The 17,988-nt window shown below is 37.4% G+C and overlaps 3 protein-coding genes and 1 long non-coding RNA gene across 4 annotated transcripts; 2 read left to right on the top strand and 2 right to left on the bottom strand.

Annotated features, from left to right (window-relative positions):
• Positions 1–1,428: 1,428 nt before the first annotated feature.
• On the top strand, positions 1,429–6,280 carry LOC113332332 (ATP-dependent DNA helicase Q-like 4A). The gene is made up of 12 exons (XM_026578881.1): positions 1,429–1,545; positions 1,729–1,830; positions 1,912–2,039; positions 2,160–2,269; positions 2,367–2,533; positions 3,011–3,142; positions 3,592–3,678; positions 4,062–4,220; positions 4,301–4,356; positions 5,454–5,553; positions 5,658–5,749; positions 6,031–6,280. The coding sequence occupies exons 1-12, from the start codon at positions 1,429–1,431 to the stop codon at positions 6,278–6,280; spliced, it is 1,500 nt and encodes a 499-aa protein (XP_026434666.1).
• On the top strand, positions 5,714–6,623 carry LOC113332534. Its single transcript, XR_003351573.1, has 3 exons — positions 5,714–5,749; positions 5,874–5,950; positions 6,031–6,623. It is a non-coding gene; the product is annotated as an uncharacterized LOC113332534 (long non-coding RNA).
• Positions 6,624–6,760: 137 nt separating this feature from the next.
• On the bottom strand, positions 6,761–11,240 carry LOC113332530 (NAD-dependent malic enzyme 59 kDa isoform, mitochondrial-like). The gene is made up of 13 exons (XM_026579073.1): positions 10,521–11,240; positions 9,993–10,399; positions 9,830–9,890; positions 9,293–9,396; positions 9,088–9,216; positions 8,859–8,965; positions 8,675–8,777; positions 8,219–8,332; positions 7,792–8,002; positions 7,645–7,699; positions 7,482–7,553; positions 7,225–7,381; positions 6,761–7,112 (listed from the first exon to the last, which is right to left on the bottom strand). The coding sequence occupies exons 1-13, from the start codon at positions 11,137–11,139 to the stop codon at positions 7,062–7,064; spliced, it is 2,190 nt and encodes a 729-aa protein (XP_026434858.1). The 5' UTR covers positions 11,140–11,240; the 3' UTR covers positions 6,761–7,061.
• An 860-nt stretch (positions 11,241–12,100) lies between these two features.
• On the bottom strand, positions 12,101–14,935 carry LOC113332533 (chloroplastic import inner membrane translocase subunit HP30-2-like). Its single transcript, XM_026579078.1, has 4 exons — positions 14,837–14,935; positions 13,334–13,473; positions 13,181–13,243; positions 12,101–12,391 (listed from the first exon to the last, which is right to left on the bottom strand). The coding sequence occupies exons 1-4, from the start codon at positions 14,900–14,902 to the stop codon at positions 12,349–12,351; spliced, it is 312 nt and encodes a 103-aa protein (XP_026434863.1). The 5' UTR covers positions 14,903–14,935; the 3' UTR covers positions 12,101–12,348.
• Positions 14,936–17,988: the final 3,053 nt, after the last annotated feature.

Genomic DNA, 17,988 nt, shown 5'->3' with positions numbered 1-17,988 from the left:
CCTTTACTCATTGCTCACACAGAAACCTAGTTCTGAAGGAGCACCATGTGATGCAAGGTATGCATTGAAACTTCAATGGTGCACATTGGTCTTCATGCAGCTGAGATTTTTATGATTTGATTCCCAGTTGTTTTATTACACATTCTTAGAAGCACTAGAATTATTAAGATAGATGATTTTTTACGAGGAGTTTCTTTTTATTGGTAATAGTGTTTTTTAAGAGAATAATGTAGCTCTGTTGGTCGTTCATGTAAGGGTGTTGGTGAGGAAGGAAGCTTCTTCTGAATTTTCATTTCTTCTTCAAGAGATTGTGCAGTGAAATTTAGCAGACCAATATGTTAGAAGGAAAACATTTTAGAAGATACCTTCTGTTTGCCTCCCGTGCAATACTTGCTTTAGTCTGGAGTCGGGTGCTCAACAAAATTTATCAAAGAGCTTCAGTTTTGTGGCACCTTTACGAATCACTTTATTATGCTTGTGTGTTTAGATGGTGGAAGGAGTTTCTATCTTGTAGACTTGTTTGCCAAAATGTCTTGCAGAGACATTTTTTCTATATGTAGACTTACCTTATGCGCTTCTTTCCCTTCATTTCTACGAGTTTATACGCGCTAAGAAGTAACATCATTTTCCTACATATCTGAGGAAGTCTAATTGTGTAATAGCATAAGTTACAAGGATCTGGCCATTCAAAGTGAACCCACAATCAAAAGCACACCACTCACTTCATATGGGAATGCTCAATTCCATGACCTCTTATCTGATACTTGTTGACATACATTGATATGTCCATATAGCTATGTAAACACATTGAATATCACGTGACAGTAATTACACTATAAAGCCTTTATGTTGGCAAGTAATTCTTGTTTCTCATACAGTTTCATTTTATCTTTTAAGGTTTAGTGACTTAAGCAACTGTAAATCCTCAAAGGCTGCAAAATCCACAAATTAGAAAGGTAAGTTGTCAATGATCCCGGAGCAGAGATGTGACATTGGTATACTGATAAGATTAAAATTGCAGCTGTTGTAATATATCTTGCTATTATATCCAACCACTTTTACTCTGGTGCCTGCATATAGATGTCGTCTCATCTTGGCGTTTTCAAAATTACAAACAACTCCAAAATGCATGTGTTTTCAGTTTCTGAACTGGTTAAGCATATTCACTGTCAAAGCTTTCATGTTTGACATATATGCCAGTGTTGATCTTAAAGTTACCTTGACTAGCTGAATCAAACTTTGTTGTGCTGGCTTGGTACAGTCTTTGCAGCGTGCAGGAATGATTTGAATCCTCGAATAACTTCACCTGTAGTTTGTATTAGTGGTGCAGATAATAACTTCATTGATTCCAATTCCACGGTTGGTAAATCTGTAGTAAGCCGAAGCACTTCTAATGCTGCAGAAACTTCCAGAGATTCAAACATAAAAATGCCTTATGGGAGAGATGAAGCAATGATCTATCCAGATCCTGTTGGTAATGGATTTATTGACCATGGGCTGGGTGAAAACATCGCTGATGTTTTTGATGATGATGAATTCTTTCAGGTAACATGTATACTCAAGTGCTCATTATCATATTTCATGATGTAAGTAGTATTGTAATAAAACTTTAGTCTGAAGCTTTAATTTTTTTCGTTCTTCATTTCTTGATTTCAGAATCTTGTTGCGGATCAAATCATTCACAAACAGTTCTGATCAACTTGCACGCAACAATTATCAATGCCTCAGCTTCCACCTTTCACCCCAGTTGTACAAAAGGATAACTGTAGAAGTGCTGAAGGGACTTGTTTGCCACCAGAGTTATCCGCAAACTGTGTTCATGGACTGAAGGTATATTCTTTGTGTTCTGATCAACTCTGCCCATCCCATGTTCTTTTTTTTTTTTGATACATATTACTGAAATTGATTCAGGTAGCACTTTGCTCTGCAACTCATTTGCAAGAGATGAAGGAGTTGCTAATTTCCATATCAAATGAGCTTATTGACAATGTGGATGATCTAAGAAGCTCACCTCAGCTAAAGAAGCTTAGCCAGGATAGGTTAGTTCCTATTTTGTGTATGTATAGTCCCCAGTTATCTTTCCTAATACACTCTTCGATTCTTATTTGAGCGTGAGAAACTATCAAATAACATTAATTTATCTTTTCCCTCATAACCAGGTTGCAGTTGAGCAAGGAAGTTAGGCTTCTTGAGAATTATCTCCAGGCTTCATCGCTGAATGAAGATAGACAGGATTTTCATTTTTCAGCATTCACCACTGCATGCAGGGGTTTCAAATCTGAGACACCAGCAACCACATCCAGGATTGGTCCTCTGAGATTTGATGCTCAAGTCCATATGCATACCGACCTTAACTACTGTATTAGGGGCAACCTCATCATTATCATTATCTTCTGTTGGCAGCTCTGTCACACCAGGCTCTCTGGAAAGGGAAGCCTTTACTCAAAAGACCGATGATGTTAAATATGTCGATGGATCGAATGACAAGGGATGTTGGAGTAGAAGTAACTTTCCATGGACTGAAGAGCTGGAGTTTTTTTCTAAACTTCATAAGTGAATCCAGTTATATGCTTATACATATGTATGTTATCTCTCCACGAATACCACCAAAGTGTATCCAAATTCCAGTGAGTTAAGTATATAGAGCACTGCTGGTGCTTATCAGCTGTTTTTCTTTTTAAGCATCTTTCTTGCTTCTGGTAGCCTCTAGAGCAACAGATCATCGACTTATTGCATCAACTGATGTCCATCCTGATGGAAGCAGTGTGAAAGTTATAAAATTATTTTGGAAACATATTAATATCCTCATAATATGTTTGTGAAAGTCTATCCATAGCGGGTAACAATGTTCGCAATCCCCATGGGCAACTAGTACTTGAAGAGTGCATGTGGTTCTGTTTGCCTATAGTCAGATATCTAAGATACATCTCTTCGGACAATTAGTATTATACAGAGTCTTCTAATTTTTAGTATTGTACAACTTCTTCTGAGTTGTAGCGCAATGCTTCAGGCCAATAACTGGAAAGTATTTGGGAATAGTTCGTTTCGCCTCAATCAGAGGGAGGTGATTAATGCTACAATGAGCAGCTGTGATATTTTTGTTTTGATGCCAACTGGAGGTGGCAAGAGTTTGACATACCAGGTAGGAAAACAACTATGAACTTCTATTCCTGTGCATACATCAATGGCCATTCTGTTCATAATTGAGAATTTTATCTCATTGTATTGGACTCTGGTGTAACCTGAGACATGTTCCATAAAGAAAGTGGGTAATAATTTTATCTCAGTTTTCACTAGGTTAATAGAGTTTGCTGGTGGCCTTGGATGAAATTAAACTGTTAAAGGCGCACACTAAACAAAAACTAGTGATTATGATTCTTTAGGATGCCTTTTTTTCTTTTTTCGCTTTCCACTTTTCTTTTTCGCCATAAAGAGTTATTGGGTGTCGTTCAACATAACCAACGACACTGAATGCTCATTCTTTGGTGGTTTCGAAAAACCTGATGGAAACAGAAAATGCACATCAAGTTATATTGTGTGTTTTATTAACCCAGTTAGTTCCTCTCTTAAACTCTATGGTGTTCTCTACAGCTTCCTGCTCTTATATGTGAGGGTGTAACCTCGGTGATATCACCTCTTGTCTCGCTCATTCAAGATCAAATTATGCATTCGCATCAGGTACTGGATATTTATGTTACTTTCTATTAATTAATGGTTTTAACTTCCTTCTCTTTCTCGTATCAGATTTTAGTTTAACGTTTCCTCTGAATATGGACTGGACTGAACAGCAAGAGATATTTAGAGAACTGAGCTCTAGTTGCTTTAAATACAAGTTATTATATGTCACTCCTGAGAAAGTTGCTAAGTGAGTGGCTTCCTCACTCTAATTTTAGATATATATGAATGTGCTAAGTCAACAGGACAGAAAAATTCATCATCTCATATCCTGGAATTCTTCAAAGGTTACATGAGCCAAATTGTAGATTGATATGATAAGTTATTTTCCAATCTGCTGACTTCAATATAACTGACCTTGGTGATACTGGCAATTAAAAACTTAGGTAAAGAAGCATCGGTACGACTTGGTGAAGCATCACGGAGCTGGGAAACACCTTGAAAAGGGTGAAGCATCCCGAGTTCTGCATCATCTCGTTACTGAGGAATTTCTTGTGGAGAAAGTTAAGAAAAGTGATTATGGATCCGTATCATCAGTGTTGAAGGTACCACAGTCCTTTAATTCAATTTCTGCACACAAATTTTTTAGGCCCTGAATCTTGATTCAACTGTTTACTGTCTTTAGGTAAATGAGTCCAAGTTCTACTATCTTTGCCATGGCGGAAAGAAAATTATTTTAAGGTGCAAAAACTGTTTCTCTTGGTTGCTTGTTTCATTCCTTACGGCGTTGCTTGTTCTTTGCTCAAGCTTTTGCGTCATGTTTTGCTTATTAATTTTTCGTTGTCAATGAGAGAGACCCAATATGCAAGGAGAAAATAGTCGGGCACCTGTGATATTTTATAAATAAGTTCTCGTCGAATCTATTTGCAAGAGCTCAGTGTCTCATATCAGTTAAACTTTGTTTAAGTAGCCATCAGTAGAAGAGGGGTGCGAGAGGAAAGCAGTGCTAAGGTAGATATTGGGATTTTGTGGGTTAGTAAGCCTATATATGCTTCTTTATCGATATTCACAAGCTTTCATGCGAGGGTAAAGCCTGCATTTTTCATGTTTGGCCGTGTTAAAATGAGAAGAAATATAAATGAGACAAGTAACTCACAGAGGCAAATAAATTTCAGCCTACTGAATTTGCAAATATAACTTAGGCAGAGCTTAGTCCATTCACTTTCAACCTAGACAGATTCGTGTTCATATCACGAGGGGACCCATCAACAAAGCTGCTTGACCCAAGTTTAACTCATCCCTAAAAAATTTGGCTTATGGAAAGCTCTTATTTGGGCAAAGTAATTACAGCATCAAAGTTGATTGAAAATAGATTTTGAAGTTTAAAGACTGAAGAGGTTAGGAATCATTCGAAGCTTGAAGGAATGACAGACTGTCTGCAAAACTTGAGGCCTTATGGGCACCACATGCTGACATGTTTAGGATCTCATTCCTACATGCCACTCCACTTCATAATTATCGGGCACCATGGTCAGTTCAAAATTTCAAATTGTAGTGTTCACTAAAAATATCTGTTGAGCTGTGAAATTGTTAGGGTAATATGTGCTTTTGAAGCTTTACTTCGATGAAACTGATTTCGATTAATGGAATGTCTTTTTGTTTGTAAGGTATAGATGCATCCATCTTTTAGGTATTACGTTAATCTTATAGTGAATAGATTGATATTAACGTTCAACACTATTCAAGTCCCATAAAGTTTTAGACTAGGCTTACTTTTATCCTGGTAAATCCAGCTTATATAAAGTTGCTGTTTCTGTTGTCACTTATATACCTTTTAGGTTCCCGGCGTCCATGAAAACAGCTAAACCTTTGGTAGCAAAAGATCCACTTGCCTCTTCAGGGAAGACGAACAACCCACAGGAAAACGAAGCTGACAAGGTAAATTACAGTCCATTTGCTATTCTTTGTGCTTTGATGCCTGAGTAGATTCGACGCCCTTGAGCATTATCAGTTAAAGACACTTGTTTGTCTCCGGTTTGCAGCCTCTTTCTGCCAAGATCTTTGATGCTTTGATGTTGCTTCGAAGTGATATTTTGGATGCTGCTGAAGGTGTTAATGCTCACCACATATTCACGTATGTTATACCTTCCGTTCATCTTTGTTAGGGTTTTATTTCCTCAGATAATTTGTCCCTATTGATATATGTAATTCATGATACCTTTCTCTCTCACTGTCTCACTCCCTCATTCTCACAATAGGAGGCCTACATTACAAAGGATCAGCGAAAGAATTCCCAAACATGAGAAGAATTTCTCGAGATCAATGGAATAGGAAGGTAAACCTGTTCACATTTGTACATGAATTGTTATGGGTGTTATTGTGAAACCTTACATTCGTCAACTCTACTGAATTTAGGGCAAAACTAGCCAAATATGGTGACCGGGTACTGGAACTGATCGAGCGTACAATCAAGGACTTCTACAGTAAGGGCAAGAGACGTCGCACTGGTAGCGGTCATAATTCTGGAGCAAACCAGAGAAGTTTAACAGAATATTATAGTTTAGACAAGAGAAGTAGCAGTAGCAGTAGTGGTGATAGTGGTACTAGTTCTGAGGCAAGCAAGAGGAGAAGAACGTTGACTGGCACAATCAAGTCAGGGTTCTAAAGTGGAAGATGATGGATTCACCAGTATACTTGATTATTGGAGAAAAGAGCAACATCAGATGAAGCTCTATGATTATCCAACTTTGATGATTTTAGTGCAGCGAAATCTGTTCAATGCATCAATCTATTACCTTCGTGGTCAAATTTGGGAGATCAGTTGATTATGCACAATGTCAGCAAGTTGTACGAGCGATTCTCTTTCAAGGAATACATGTGTATTTAAAGTGTATGTGTTTGTACAACAGAATACCACGTTGACGGTTCTGAAAGTTGTAATCGCTGAATTTCTTGTATAGCTTTTTATGGCAGTGAGTAATACAACCCTGATTTGGGGTTTAAAGTAACAGTCAAGTTCCCTTCTGCTGCCTTTTGTATGTCTATTCCTCCAAATGTGATTGAACTTGTCAAATTAGCATACTGTATAATAAATCAAAATTTTCACTCCAGAAACATGATATAGATCTGCAGACATTCAGTTTAATAGTGTGAAATGATATAAATTGACTACATGACTTGATAGAGTTAGACAACTCCAATAAAAGGATCCTTTCTTTATCTCTTGTTAACTTTCAGTTTCTCTCTCAGATGAAGAAAATCAAGGTTCAGCAGTCAAAACTGCGATAATCAAAAATATATACATGGTCTCATTAGAATCTCTATCAAAGTTTCACTAGGATCCTTTTCTTCATCTCTTGTTAACTTTCATTTTCTCTCAATAGAGTTCAGATGAACAAAAATATATACATGGAATCTCTATTTGTCATGGTGAAGACAGGTCTAGTCTATACAGGAATCCACATGTTACGCACCACATAATCCAATGTTTTTTCATCCTGCACCACAGTCAAAAAAAATCAAATGAGAGTGGGATTATATGAAATGCAAAATCTTCATTTGAAGTGACCTTTTGTGATTGGTTTATGATAAGTAAATTTGAATTATTACCTTGGACATCTGCATCAGTGTTTCGTCAGCAAGTTTTTCAGCAATAGCCGCTTCTATAACGCTTGCTGCAACTTGAATGGTGATATCCCGAATACTTGCAGTCGAAGGATATACGATCCCGCTCTTGATTTGTTCATCCGTAACGAATAACGCAAGGCTGTCAAAGATTATTATTATTTAGTTAATTAGAATGAAATAATAAGTACATGCCATAGAGTAAACTGTGAAATACAAAACATAAGTATAACTTCTATTACCGTTTAGCGCCAGCAAAAACCATCCCATCTGTAATAGAATGGGAACCTGAGAGTAGACTCCCCAAACAGACCCTGTAGAAAACATAGCACTAGATATGAGTGTACAAGTAAGTAATTTTTTTGATTTTTTAAAGAAAAATAAGTGCGAGTAACTAGCATATACCCAAGAGATAAAACTCTGGTATCTGCTTGATTAACATGGCCTACTTTCCCATTTCCTGCAAGTAATGAATGTGTTGTTAATATCGAACTATAACAGATATAAAAGAAACGCATGTCAAATAAGAATAGAAGACAACCAATAACTAACCAATATTGACATTTGCACAAGGGCTCCCACTAACAAAGATTATGTTTTCTCCTGCATATTTGAAAGCATCGGCTGCTGTGCATTCAGCTGACATAGCCAATATTGCAGGGCGAGAAGAACCTGAATCCTTCATGGCTTTAAGGACCTCCTCGGTGAAAATACCTTTGACTTCGGATACACCAAGAAGGATGTCGGGTTTCACTTTTTTAACCTGATAAAATTGAGTGTTTATCAGACTACAGTACCTGAACTAAAAATTTAGTTAGTTCTTGCAACATACACTGCAAACAGAGCAAGCTCTAACAACAGAGAGAATTCCCATGGGACAAGAAAGCGATGAAAGAAACACATGACTAAGCAAAAAAACAAGCAAGTTACCAGTACAAGCTGCAAAGACAAGCAAGCTACCAGTTTGTGCGGTACTTACCACCTCAAGAAGACTAGCCCTCGCACCGAGTCCCTTGATCTCCTGTTGACTGAAGTCTCTTGCAAAATGTGCAGCTGGTGGATCAAGATTGAATCTATTTTTTGTAACAAGGCCCTGACCAAGCCAAAAACGAACAAAAGAATGGATAACTACAATCAGTTAGTGAAATCATACAGCTTTCGAATTGATAATACAGGATTTCTGAAACAGTAGTGTATGTACATGGAAAAGTATTTAACAATGCAGAGTCAACATAAATATATGCTTGTGGAACAAACACTGAGTAATCAAAAAGTTTCCTCTGGAGATCATTTCATGGAAATTTCAAAAAACGAAGCAACAGCATCCGAAACAAGTATCATCCAGGATATTTCAAAAACTGTCACAGAATTCGAAGGATATAAAATAGATTGTCAAATCAGTCTGAGCTGGAGTAGAATAAGAATGGAACCGCACTTTATTGTCATATATCCAGATTGGATTCTGTGGTGCCTTCTGATCGCTCTCTGTCATCACAGCGACAGCTTGCTTCACTATTTTTAGCACACCTATCCATGCACTACATGTTAGAGGAAAGCATTAGAAGATGTCGACCAAGGGGCACAACTATAACCATGCTGCAGATATCATTTTCTAGTACCTTCCGGACCCAACTATAACCATCTTTTGTTTTACAAAGTCGCTCAAAGGTCGATTCTGTGCCCTTAGAGCTCCCAGTAACCCAGCTATTGCAACACCACCAATTCCCTATTAGACATGAAATGTAGGCACAACGAATCAGATTACTCAAGAGGCACTAAATAAATGTGATGTTTACTACCCCTATTTCTGGTAAACTGATCACAAGGTTTGTTTCATTAAACACCAACCTGTAAGTTATCATTAAACATGCAAAACTTGTTATGATATTGGTCCCACCAGTAGCTCAAATTTCTCAGGGAGGAATATGGATAATGCTCTAGACGTCCCAAAGCCCACATCAGTTGAAAATCTTCAAACTGATGAAATTGTCAAACTTGTTAGCGGGCAATATTATTCACAGATGTACAAAGTCAGACTTTTTCAGGATTATACCAGCACAATAGCACTAGGCCAACGTGTGTAAACAGCTTCCAAGAATTCATCAACCACGGCCATGTATTTTGGTCCTTCTAGCCTTTCCTCTCGCACGCCTAAATCTGCAAAGCTAATATGGCGTGAAAAGAGACCCTTGTAATTTTCACATAACAAGATTACAACGATTAACTAATAAGGTTCATTCTGAAAACAACATAACAAAGCATGACCTTCATCATATGTTTCTCCCATACCATACATGAAAACAAAAGGTTTTGGCAACTTTGAGAGTTGTTGTGTTAATAAATATTTAACATAGAAATAATTGTCAATTTACGACTCGCGAAATTCTGAGCTTGGTGACTTACTAATTTTATTTCATATTTTTTGATAATTGCTTGGTGACTTACTTAAAGTTCAACAGAATGAAGTCCGGTAATGTATTTGTTATAAGATAAGAAGGCTGAAGATTTAGTCATTCTTAAGAAAGCAGAAGCATGTTCAGGTAACATAACTTGTAATTGCATAATAAGACTGGCATAGGGAAGAACTTACATAGAGGATCTTCAAGAAGATTTTTGTTGCTGGTTCCAACATCAAGCATGGTGGCAAGTATCTGTCAGACATTATCAGTATATAAGGAAGAAAATCATGTGCATTGTTCATGGATCTCAGTGTGCGACTGACATATAGAGTGAGAGAAAGTGGAGGGACATACTCTCTGTGGATTAATTCCTGCAGCAGCAACAAACATATCAAGGAGGCCAATCGATTGTCCTATTCCATGTACTCCTAGGTCATGGAGTCCAAGGATATGGCTTCCATGCGTCACTACTATGATGTCTACCTCTCCGGACGGCAACATGGAAATCATCTGTCCTTTGTCCTTTCTACTAACAAGCAACACACGACGAGAATGTTTAAACAAATTAAGATAGCTTTGACATGCTAAACCCACCGTAGGTTTGCATATCATGGGAGCCAATGCTGCAATGTTGTGGGTGAGCACTTTGTAGTATAGCATCGGATCCATGTGGTGCAGTTTCTCCATTAGTCTACGTTTTTCTAGAGATAGAATATTTTCAGGTTCATGGGTTTTCTTCTCCAAGGAAGAAAATGACTCCACTGCAATCAAAGATTGTTATATGAAACGCCTAATTGAGAATGAATGAACATCAAAATGAGCAATGCCACTTCAACAATATGTGCTATAGTAGTAGTCAAGAAAGGGTTAAGTAGAACTTACTGAAACGCTGATTCTCATCCTCAAAGGATGAAGTCTTAGGTGCAGCCAATTGTTGCTGCTCGTCCTTCTTCTCCTCCTCCTCCTCAAATCTACCATACTCCAGACCAATGGGTCTAGTATGGTGACTACCTCCAACACCAGGGTATGCTTTTACTAGCTCTTTCCACACACTAGCAGCTGAATTACCCATCAACACTGTAATTCCGTCCACATCTGTGTAATTGACAGTGTCACGACCACCTTTATGTAGTATAAGAAAAGAGAAAGGACCCTTTCGAAGTACCATTCCTTGTACTGTTCCCCCACTTTTCCTTCTTAGTTGTATCAGATTTCTAACTTGAAAAGAGCTGTTGCAAGTATTCACCCCAAGGTATACCTCAACTACTGGACCGACCACCTCAGTTACCGCTGTAAAGAACCCATCATCGAGAAGAAACGCATTAGGCAGGAATGTGATTTTAGATCTACAGTCTTGAGACATGTTGGGGAATTTCCGGTGGAGGGGAAAGGAAATCTTCCTTCTGTACTCATCATCTCCACTACCTCTTGTACTACTCACACATAGAATCGTTTCCTTGAAAATCTGAGTTCTCTCAGATTTTGAAGAAAGAACTTCCATCGCTACTACTCTCAACTCAAAAGTTTTAGGGTTCAAGTTTTTCCCCAAATTTGTTTTCTGTGAATTAGAATTATACGTCACCCACAAAGAAAACACTATAAAGTAAACAAAAACAAAAACAAAAAAAATGAAAAAGCGGAATCTCTGGGTACCGGCTCACAAGTTTATAAGTTACTTTCCCACTAAAAAATAAGTCGAAAAAACCGGAAGATAATTTGGGAAAACGGATGACGTGTGGAAGTTGAATAGATTTTTGATTTTTCGTGTTATATCCAAACACTCTCTGAAACTTTTTTGGTGCCTCTATTTTGGCATTTTGACATGGTTCGGTGGCAATTCCGGTATAAAAAGAAAAACATTGATTTTTGTCGAAGGGACAGCAAAAAATGATCCGAGGAGAGCGTAGTCGATCACATACTTACCATTTCATTCACAGTTTTTAAAATGGGAAAAATACGGAAAACCGGAAAAATATGATTCAAAAAAAAAAAAAGGCAAATTACAAAGAAACCTCACGGCCCATGCTTCTCAAACCCCGTATTGTTCAAGGTAGTGGTTGCAAACGCCTGTTGCTAATTCCACTTGAGTGCAACCAAATGACGATCATATGACAGTTCTATGTTTGATTTTAACTCAAGCTTTCCATTGTTTCTCTGCCACCCCACCCTAGAAAACAGATTATTCTCTATAAAGAATTAGCGAAAAGGGATTTTAGTTAACCCCATGGATTACTCAAAAGGGTTGCAGCAAAGGAGGTTGGTTCCACCCCATGAGATTATACTAATCTTACCTCTAGAGTGATGAAGGGTGTATTTTTTTTCAATCCTCACAGGAGTTTCCATTTAGAATATAGGAACAGAGGGAGTCTGGAACAAATCTATTATGGAACAAACATAAACTAGATCCAGATTTCCAAGACAATGATTCAAGCAGGAGAGAGAGAGAGAGAGAGAGAGAGAGAGAGAGAAAACTACTACCAAATAACATAACATATACTATATATATCTCCCTACATAAAAGATTAACCTTCACTGTTCACTATCAGTGTCACTAAACATTGTTGTCTGAAGCATTGTTGTGTTGAGCTATATACAGAACCATAAAACACTAAAAAAACAGCTTGTAAACAAAATCAAGTATGAGACGGAGGCCACTGGCCAACTGAGCTATCCTTGGTTAGCTTATAAACTTAATCACTTACCATTAGTTTCATCCAGCATGTTCTTCCCCCATCTTTTTCACTTCAGGATCCCTGAATAATCAAGTCACGAGGTTATCAAAGTGAAAACAATTTTTTTTTACTGGTAGAAGAGATGCTCCGTAATGCATAGGTCCACTTTAACCAACCTCCAACCCTACTATACATAGGTGGAAGAGAATGAATCCTAGTATTAGGGTAATGTTAATTTTGACTGTAAGATCGTGTAAGGGGAGTTTGAGGATGTAGTCTTAGCCATTGAATCAGGTGACAGGTGCTAGCTATTAGCTATATACAAAGGGAGTGGTAACTGTACAAGGCACCAAAAGTGAGAGTATTGGTGCCAAGGCGCCTCGACCTGCCAAGGTGCCGCCTTTATTTAACGGATCTTTGCTAAGACCTAATTAACCAACCTAAACCCAGATATATGACACTTAGTCCTTCTTCATTTTTAATCTTGTTCTCACTTTTTTGAACGAGATCAAAGCCCTGTCCATTGAGTAACATACCATCTAAACTAGGTATGTTGGATGAAATAATAAAAATTAATGTATGACCTGGCGACCTGTGGCTCCATATTTATACCCTAATTCCTTGTACAACATAAGAGTGGTGAAAAGTCTGGTGAGGGATGTCCCCAGACTGCCATTGAAGGGCAATAATCAGTCTTAACTAGTTAACCTAATCGTGCTTCTTCACCAAACTACTACTTCTGAAGGATCAAGTAAAGAAAATGAAAGGGAAGATGGCAATAATGATATTAATGGGATTGTGTGATGCTACACAGGCCAACCTGAAATCAGAGTTTTTAAGAAATATAAATTACTGAGTTGCGACCAGCACCTTTTAACGTGGTCAAGTATTAGGAGCCTTGGTCCAGGAGGGACTCCCACATCTTTAAGAACACTGCAACAGATGAAGACATATAGAAAAGATTGTCACCATCTTCTCAATGCTATAAAAAGAGGTGATACGAACTCCCTCAACAACACTTGCCTGTCAGTAAGCAGAGGTAGAGTATTGTCTGTTAAAGAGCCTTCCTCAAAGTTCTTCTCGTATTTCAAAAGGCCAAGGCTCGACAACATGCATCTTGTTCTTGTATACTCCACTGGCGGCTCACAGACTCTGTGACCTAGCTGCGCAGATGCAAAACAAAGCGGAATATAAATCACTTGATGGAAAAAAGAAATGTTTGTGTTCCAGGCATACTACTTCATAATGCTCTTGAAAAAGAGACACAAAGAAAGACAGAAAAAGGAATATCAACACCAAAACATACACGTGTATATACGTCAGTTTATCATACGCTAAAGAAGTTTGCATCGGCATAATTGAGAGATACTTTCTCTGTGAGATCGATGCTAGGAAAGGGATGGTGATACAAACACAAGTAAATTAACAACAAACAAATACTTCGCTCGACGGAAGATGGTATCATACCCTAGCTTGGTAGCATTTTATCAGAATGTGTTACAACGATATGCCTAAAAAATGAATTCAGCCGTATCGATATGTATTTACACGGATACGCGTACTAATACTCCAATACTTCAAGATACTATTCAGTTAGAAAAACCTGACTAAATATTAGATCCCAATACCTTAATATTAGAAAATTTAGATATTTTACTAGATTCTATGATAAGTTTTAACTATAGTGACAAAATATTAGTTCCAAATCTGTCCACTGATCTTGTTCTAGACTTTCTTCCTTCTTATCCAAACTTTTCTCTCGAGTGAGGTTAATCATACATGCATGTATTTTGTTAAGTTTCTATCTTATATATAATATATTTATGATAAACTACTGATATGCCATATCGCCGTATTTTAGTTTTTCAAGTAGGTGTATCATAGTAGCGTATTGGTATCTTGTATCCGATACCGTATACGTATCGCTGCAACACAGGAACTATCACATGCCAAAGATCATACTACCAACATATGATTATACTCCCTCCATCCCATGAAAAGTGGGTCTTTCAATTTTTATGAGATGGAAGTAGTGTAACTTTACAACTAAAGAGACGATACAATAGTTATCTAACCCAGCAGCTTAGAAAGTCCAGCATGAGAAGGCTATATACAACATGTCCTGTTGATAAGGATGTGTTGTGAAGCTGAACTAAGACATCAATCTCAGATATTCTCTCCCACAAGATTTTCAGAACTGAGACTTATAATCTTCAGCAGCCAGTTCCATGACACAGTTTTAAAGATATTTCAGAACAGCCTCACAACATATGCTAGAACATTTTGCGATATAAATACATACACAAACTCCATCTAATACATCTGCACCATGTGCAGTACATACACTGGTACACGGCCAACAAAACCAATTCTTCAAGAAATGTTGGACGAATCATTTTTCTGATCCTATGCAAAGAATTTGCAAAAAAAAAAAAAAAAAAAAAAAAAACGTTTTAGAGAAACTAATGTACATTAAAACCAGTTCCGTATAATAATTGTGATTGTGAGAAAAATATTCCACTTAACTGAAATTATGAGCATCTCTACAGAGAGGTACATATAATATCTGCATTTCACAGAACGTGATGTCATAGGTGATATGTCTCGAATATTTATTAATGTTATTAGGAGTAAACATCCAAGAGTCTAGACTCAAGATTGGTACAGATAACAGAATTAAACTCTTTCCAACATATGCTTACCTGGAAACACAACCTCCAAGATTGCACCGGCGACCCCTAATATGGCTGCATTGACTGCCGCATCAGGACCCCTCATCCGCGTCAACATCAATTTATAAGTGACTCCAGCACCAAAACCTGCTGCCATTCTGCAAAATCAATGCCTTCATTCACTAGGTGTCAAGATGAAGACCCGCCATATTTATAATATATCAATCAAGGACTAGACAGTGAACCAAGTTCAACACTAATCAAGCCATGGATCCCCTGATATGCATCCATCCAATTGTTAGCAAAGAACCAGAACACATAGATAGAGTGGGTTAGTTAGTTACCGAGCCTGGACATCCTCTTTTCCTCTAATTCTTTTCATAATACAAGTTATACTGGCACGGGCACCCCCCATAGCAGCAAAAAAGACGGGCTGTGCCATAGACTAGCGCTAAAGCCTGTAGAATTGAAAGAGCGTAAGCATACTGAACAGTATTGAGTCTACATTATTAGTCGTGAATCAAATTCAGTTCGATTAGTCGTGAATCAAATTCAGTATCGAGTCTATATTATTAGTCGTGAATCAAATTCAGTTCGATTTCAATTTTTCTTTTTACACCCTAATTGCTTTGCTAAATTGAATTTCTTAATTGAACAAAAAAATAATGAAAAAGGATTAAACTTTCAAAGCGGGTCGATCTGAACTAGTAAATGTAATCAAGTACAACATGAAAATTTGATGAAATACAAGAATTCACATAAGCAGAGTTAAAGGGCGTAAGTAGAAAACTTTCAGAGTGGATTGATCCAACTGTACCTTAAGGGCAAGTGAATGCTGTGGATAGGCATGCTTAGCGACCTCAGTTAAGACTCCGACAGAAGCACCGTAAGCAGCTCCACGGATTACACCAAATGTAGTAAGAACAGGAAATTCAACAGGAAAAGATTGTCTGGGAACCCAATTACGGTATCCATCCCTTAATTCGTTGAATTTCGTATGAAACTCGGTTATTTTTGTTGGGACTGTTTGAAGCTGATTTATCATTTGATTACAGCTATCTTTAGGTACCCTCCTCAGAAACCTCACCACTGCTGCTCCTCCTTCTTCATCTTCCATCCTTTACTAAAACGAGTCCTACTAAAAACCCTAATAACCACTAAACTCTTCTTTCTTTTCTTTTCTGCCCTAGCTGTCTGTGGTAGAAAAAATATTGAGAGAGGGGGGGAGGGTTTTTTTGAGACTGAATAGAAAATGCATCACAAACGTGTTAAAATACAGGGTTACGGCCAAGGTCGAAAAACGGGTCACGGCCCAGTCACAGGTACTAGGCGTGACCGTTATAACGTGTTTTGACGGGTGTGAACACGTTTTGGGTCAAAAATGCGTTATATAGAATAAAACGCGTTTTTTTGACGTTTTTTTAAAATAACGGGTGTGATAACGGTTAAATAAGAAAAATAAATAATTTGTGATCTGACCTATGTAACGGTAATTACAGCTGTGAAAACGGTTACGACGGGTCTAAATAACGTTGTTACTACGTTTTTTCATTTTTTTTGGTTTAATTTATTTATTTTATTTTTTATTTATTTGTTTATGGGTTTTTAACATACAAATTTATGGATATCTAGTAAAATTCACAACCCTAAGTCTATGACTTATAACAATGCATTGTAGTTATTTTTTGTAGATTTTTCATTCAATTAGAGATATAATTTATTAATACGTTATTAATTTATTTATTATCGTTTTTTTCTTTCATGATGTTAGAGTAGTGAATATAGATGTTTGAGAAATATCGATGTTTTTTTCTTATGCGTGAGTGTAGTAAATGACTAATGCAACTTGTGATTTCTAATTATAATGCTACTCTAACCATTTTTATATTGATGGAATATGTCCACTTAACTTGTATTTATATATGTCACTTATTGCTATGTGAAATTTCCTACTTACATAATATAATGGAAGGATCAACATCTGCAAAACGAGATGTTTTTCATGCATATTGTACTGTAATGAGTGATGGTAAAAAGTTGAAGTGTAATTTTTGTGAAAAAGAAGTGTCTGCGGGAATTTCGCGTTTCAAAATGCATTTGGCACAACAAAGAGGTACAATTACTCCCTGCATGCATGTGCCACCTGAGATTAAAAATTTAGCAAAAGTATGGGTGCAAGACAGAAACAAAGCAAAACGGCAACGAGTACCAGAAACTGAATATGAAGATACAGAAATTCAAGATATGTATGAAAATGAACCGTGGAACCCTGTGCATGATATAGATGAAGAAGAACAAGCGCCGGTAACACAAAAGAAAATGGGCGAGTTATCGAAGTTGAAGAACCTTTTTGGACGAAAAAGTAAGAATACTAATGTCGGAGAAGGTACATCACAGCGTCCACATGCCTCTATGGACATACCTAGTTCTTCAATGCGTACACCACACCAAGCACCTAGGATGTCTGTAGATATGGGAGGACAATATAATATTAATAGGGATTCTCAACCTAGCATGGCGAATTTTGGGAGAAGTAAAACATGCCGGGAAAAAGTTGATTCTTCTGTTGGACGTTTTTTCTATGCTAATGATATTCCCTTCAATGTGGCCAACTCAACTCAGTACCACGAGGCATTCAACGCAGTTGCAAATTTCAGAAAATCATACAAAGCTCCGTCTTCCTATAAGTTGTCGAACCCATTATTAAGGCAGGAAAAACAAAGGATTCAGAAGGATGTGGTGTCGGTCCAACGAAATTATTGGAGAGAGTATGGGTGTACACTCATGTCAGATGGTTGGAAAAACAAAAATAACCATACGATTGTAAACTTCTTAGTTTACAGTGGCCATGGGACAGCATTTTTGAAAAGCGTTGACATCGAGCATAATCGATTGACAACAGAGTATTTGATGAGTTTGTTCAGACCGGTTATAGAAGATATTGGTCCGACAAATATTGTTCAAATAGTAACTGATCAAGGATCCCAATTCAAAGCCGCAGGTAAC

Source organism: Papaver somniferum, unplaced genomic scaffold, assembly GCF_003573695.1.
Source record: "Papaver somniferum cultivar HN1 unplaced genomic scaffold, ASM357369v1 unplaced-scaffold_131, whole genome shotgun sequence".
Taxonomy (NCBI): Eukaryota; Viridiplantae; Streptophyta; class Magnoliopsida; order Ranunculales; family Papaveraceae; genus Papaver; species Papaver somniferum.
Note: the sequence above shows the minus strand (reverse complement) of the source record. Positions and strands in the feature narration are given on the sequence as shown.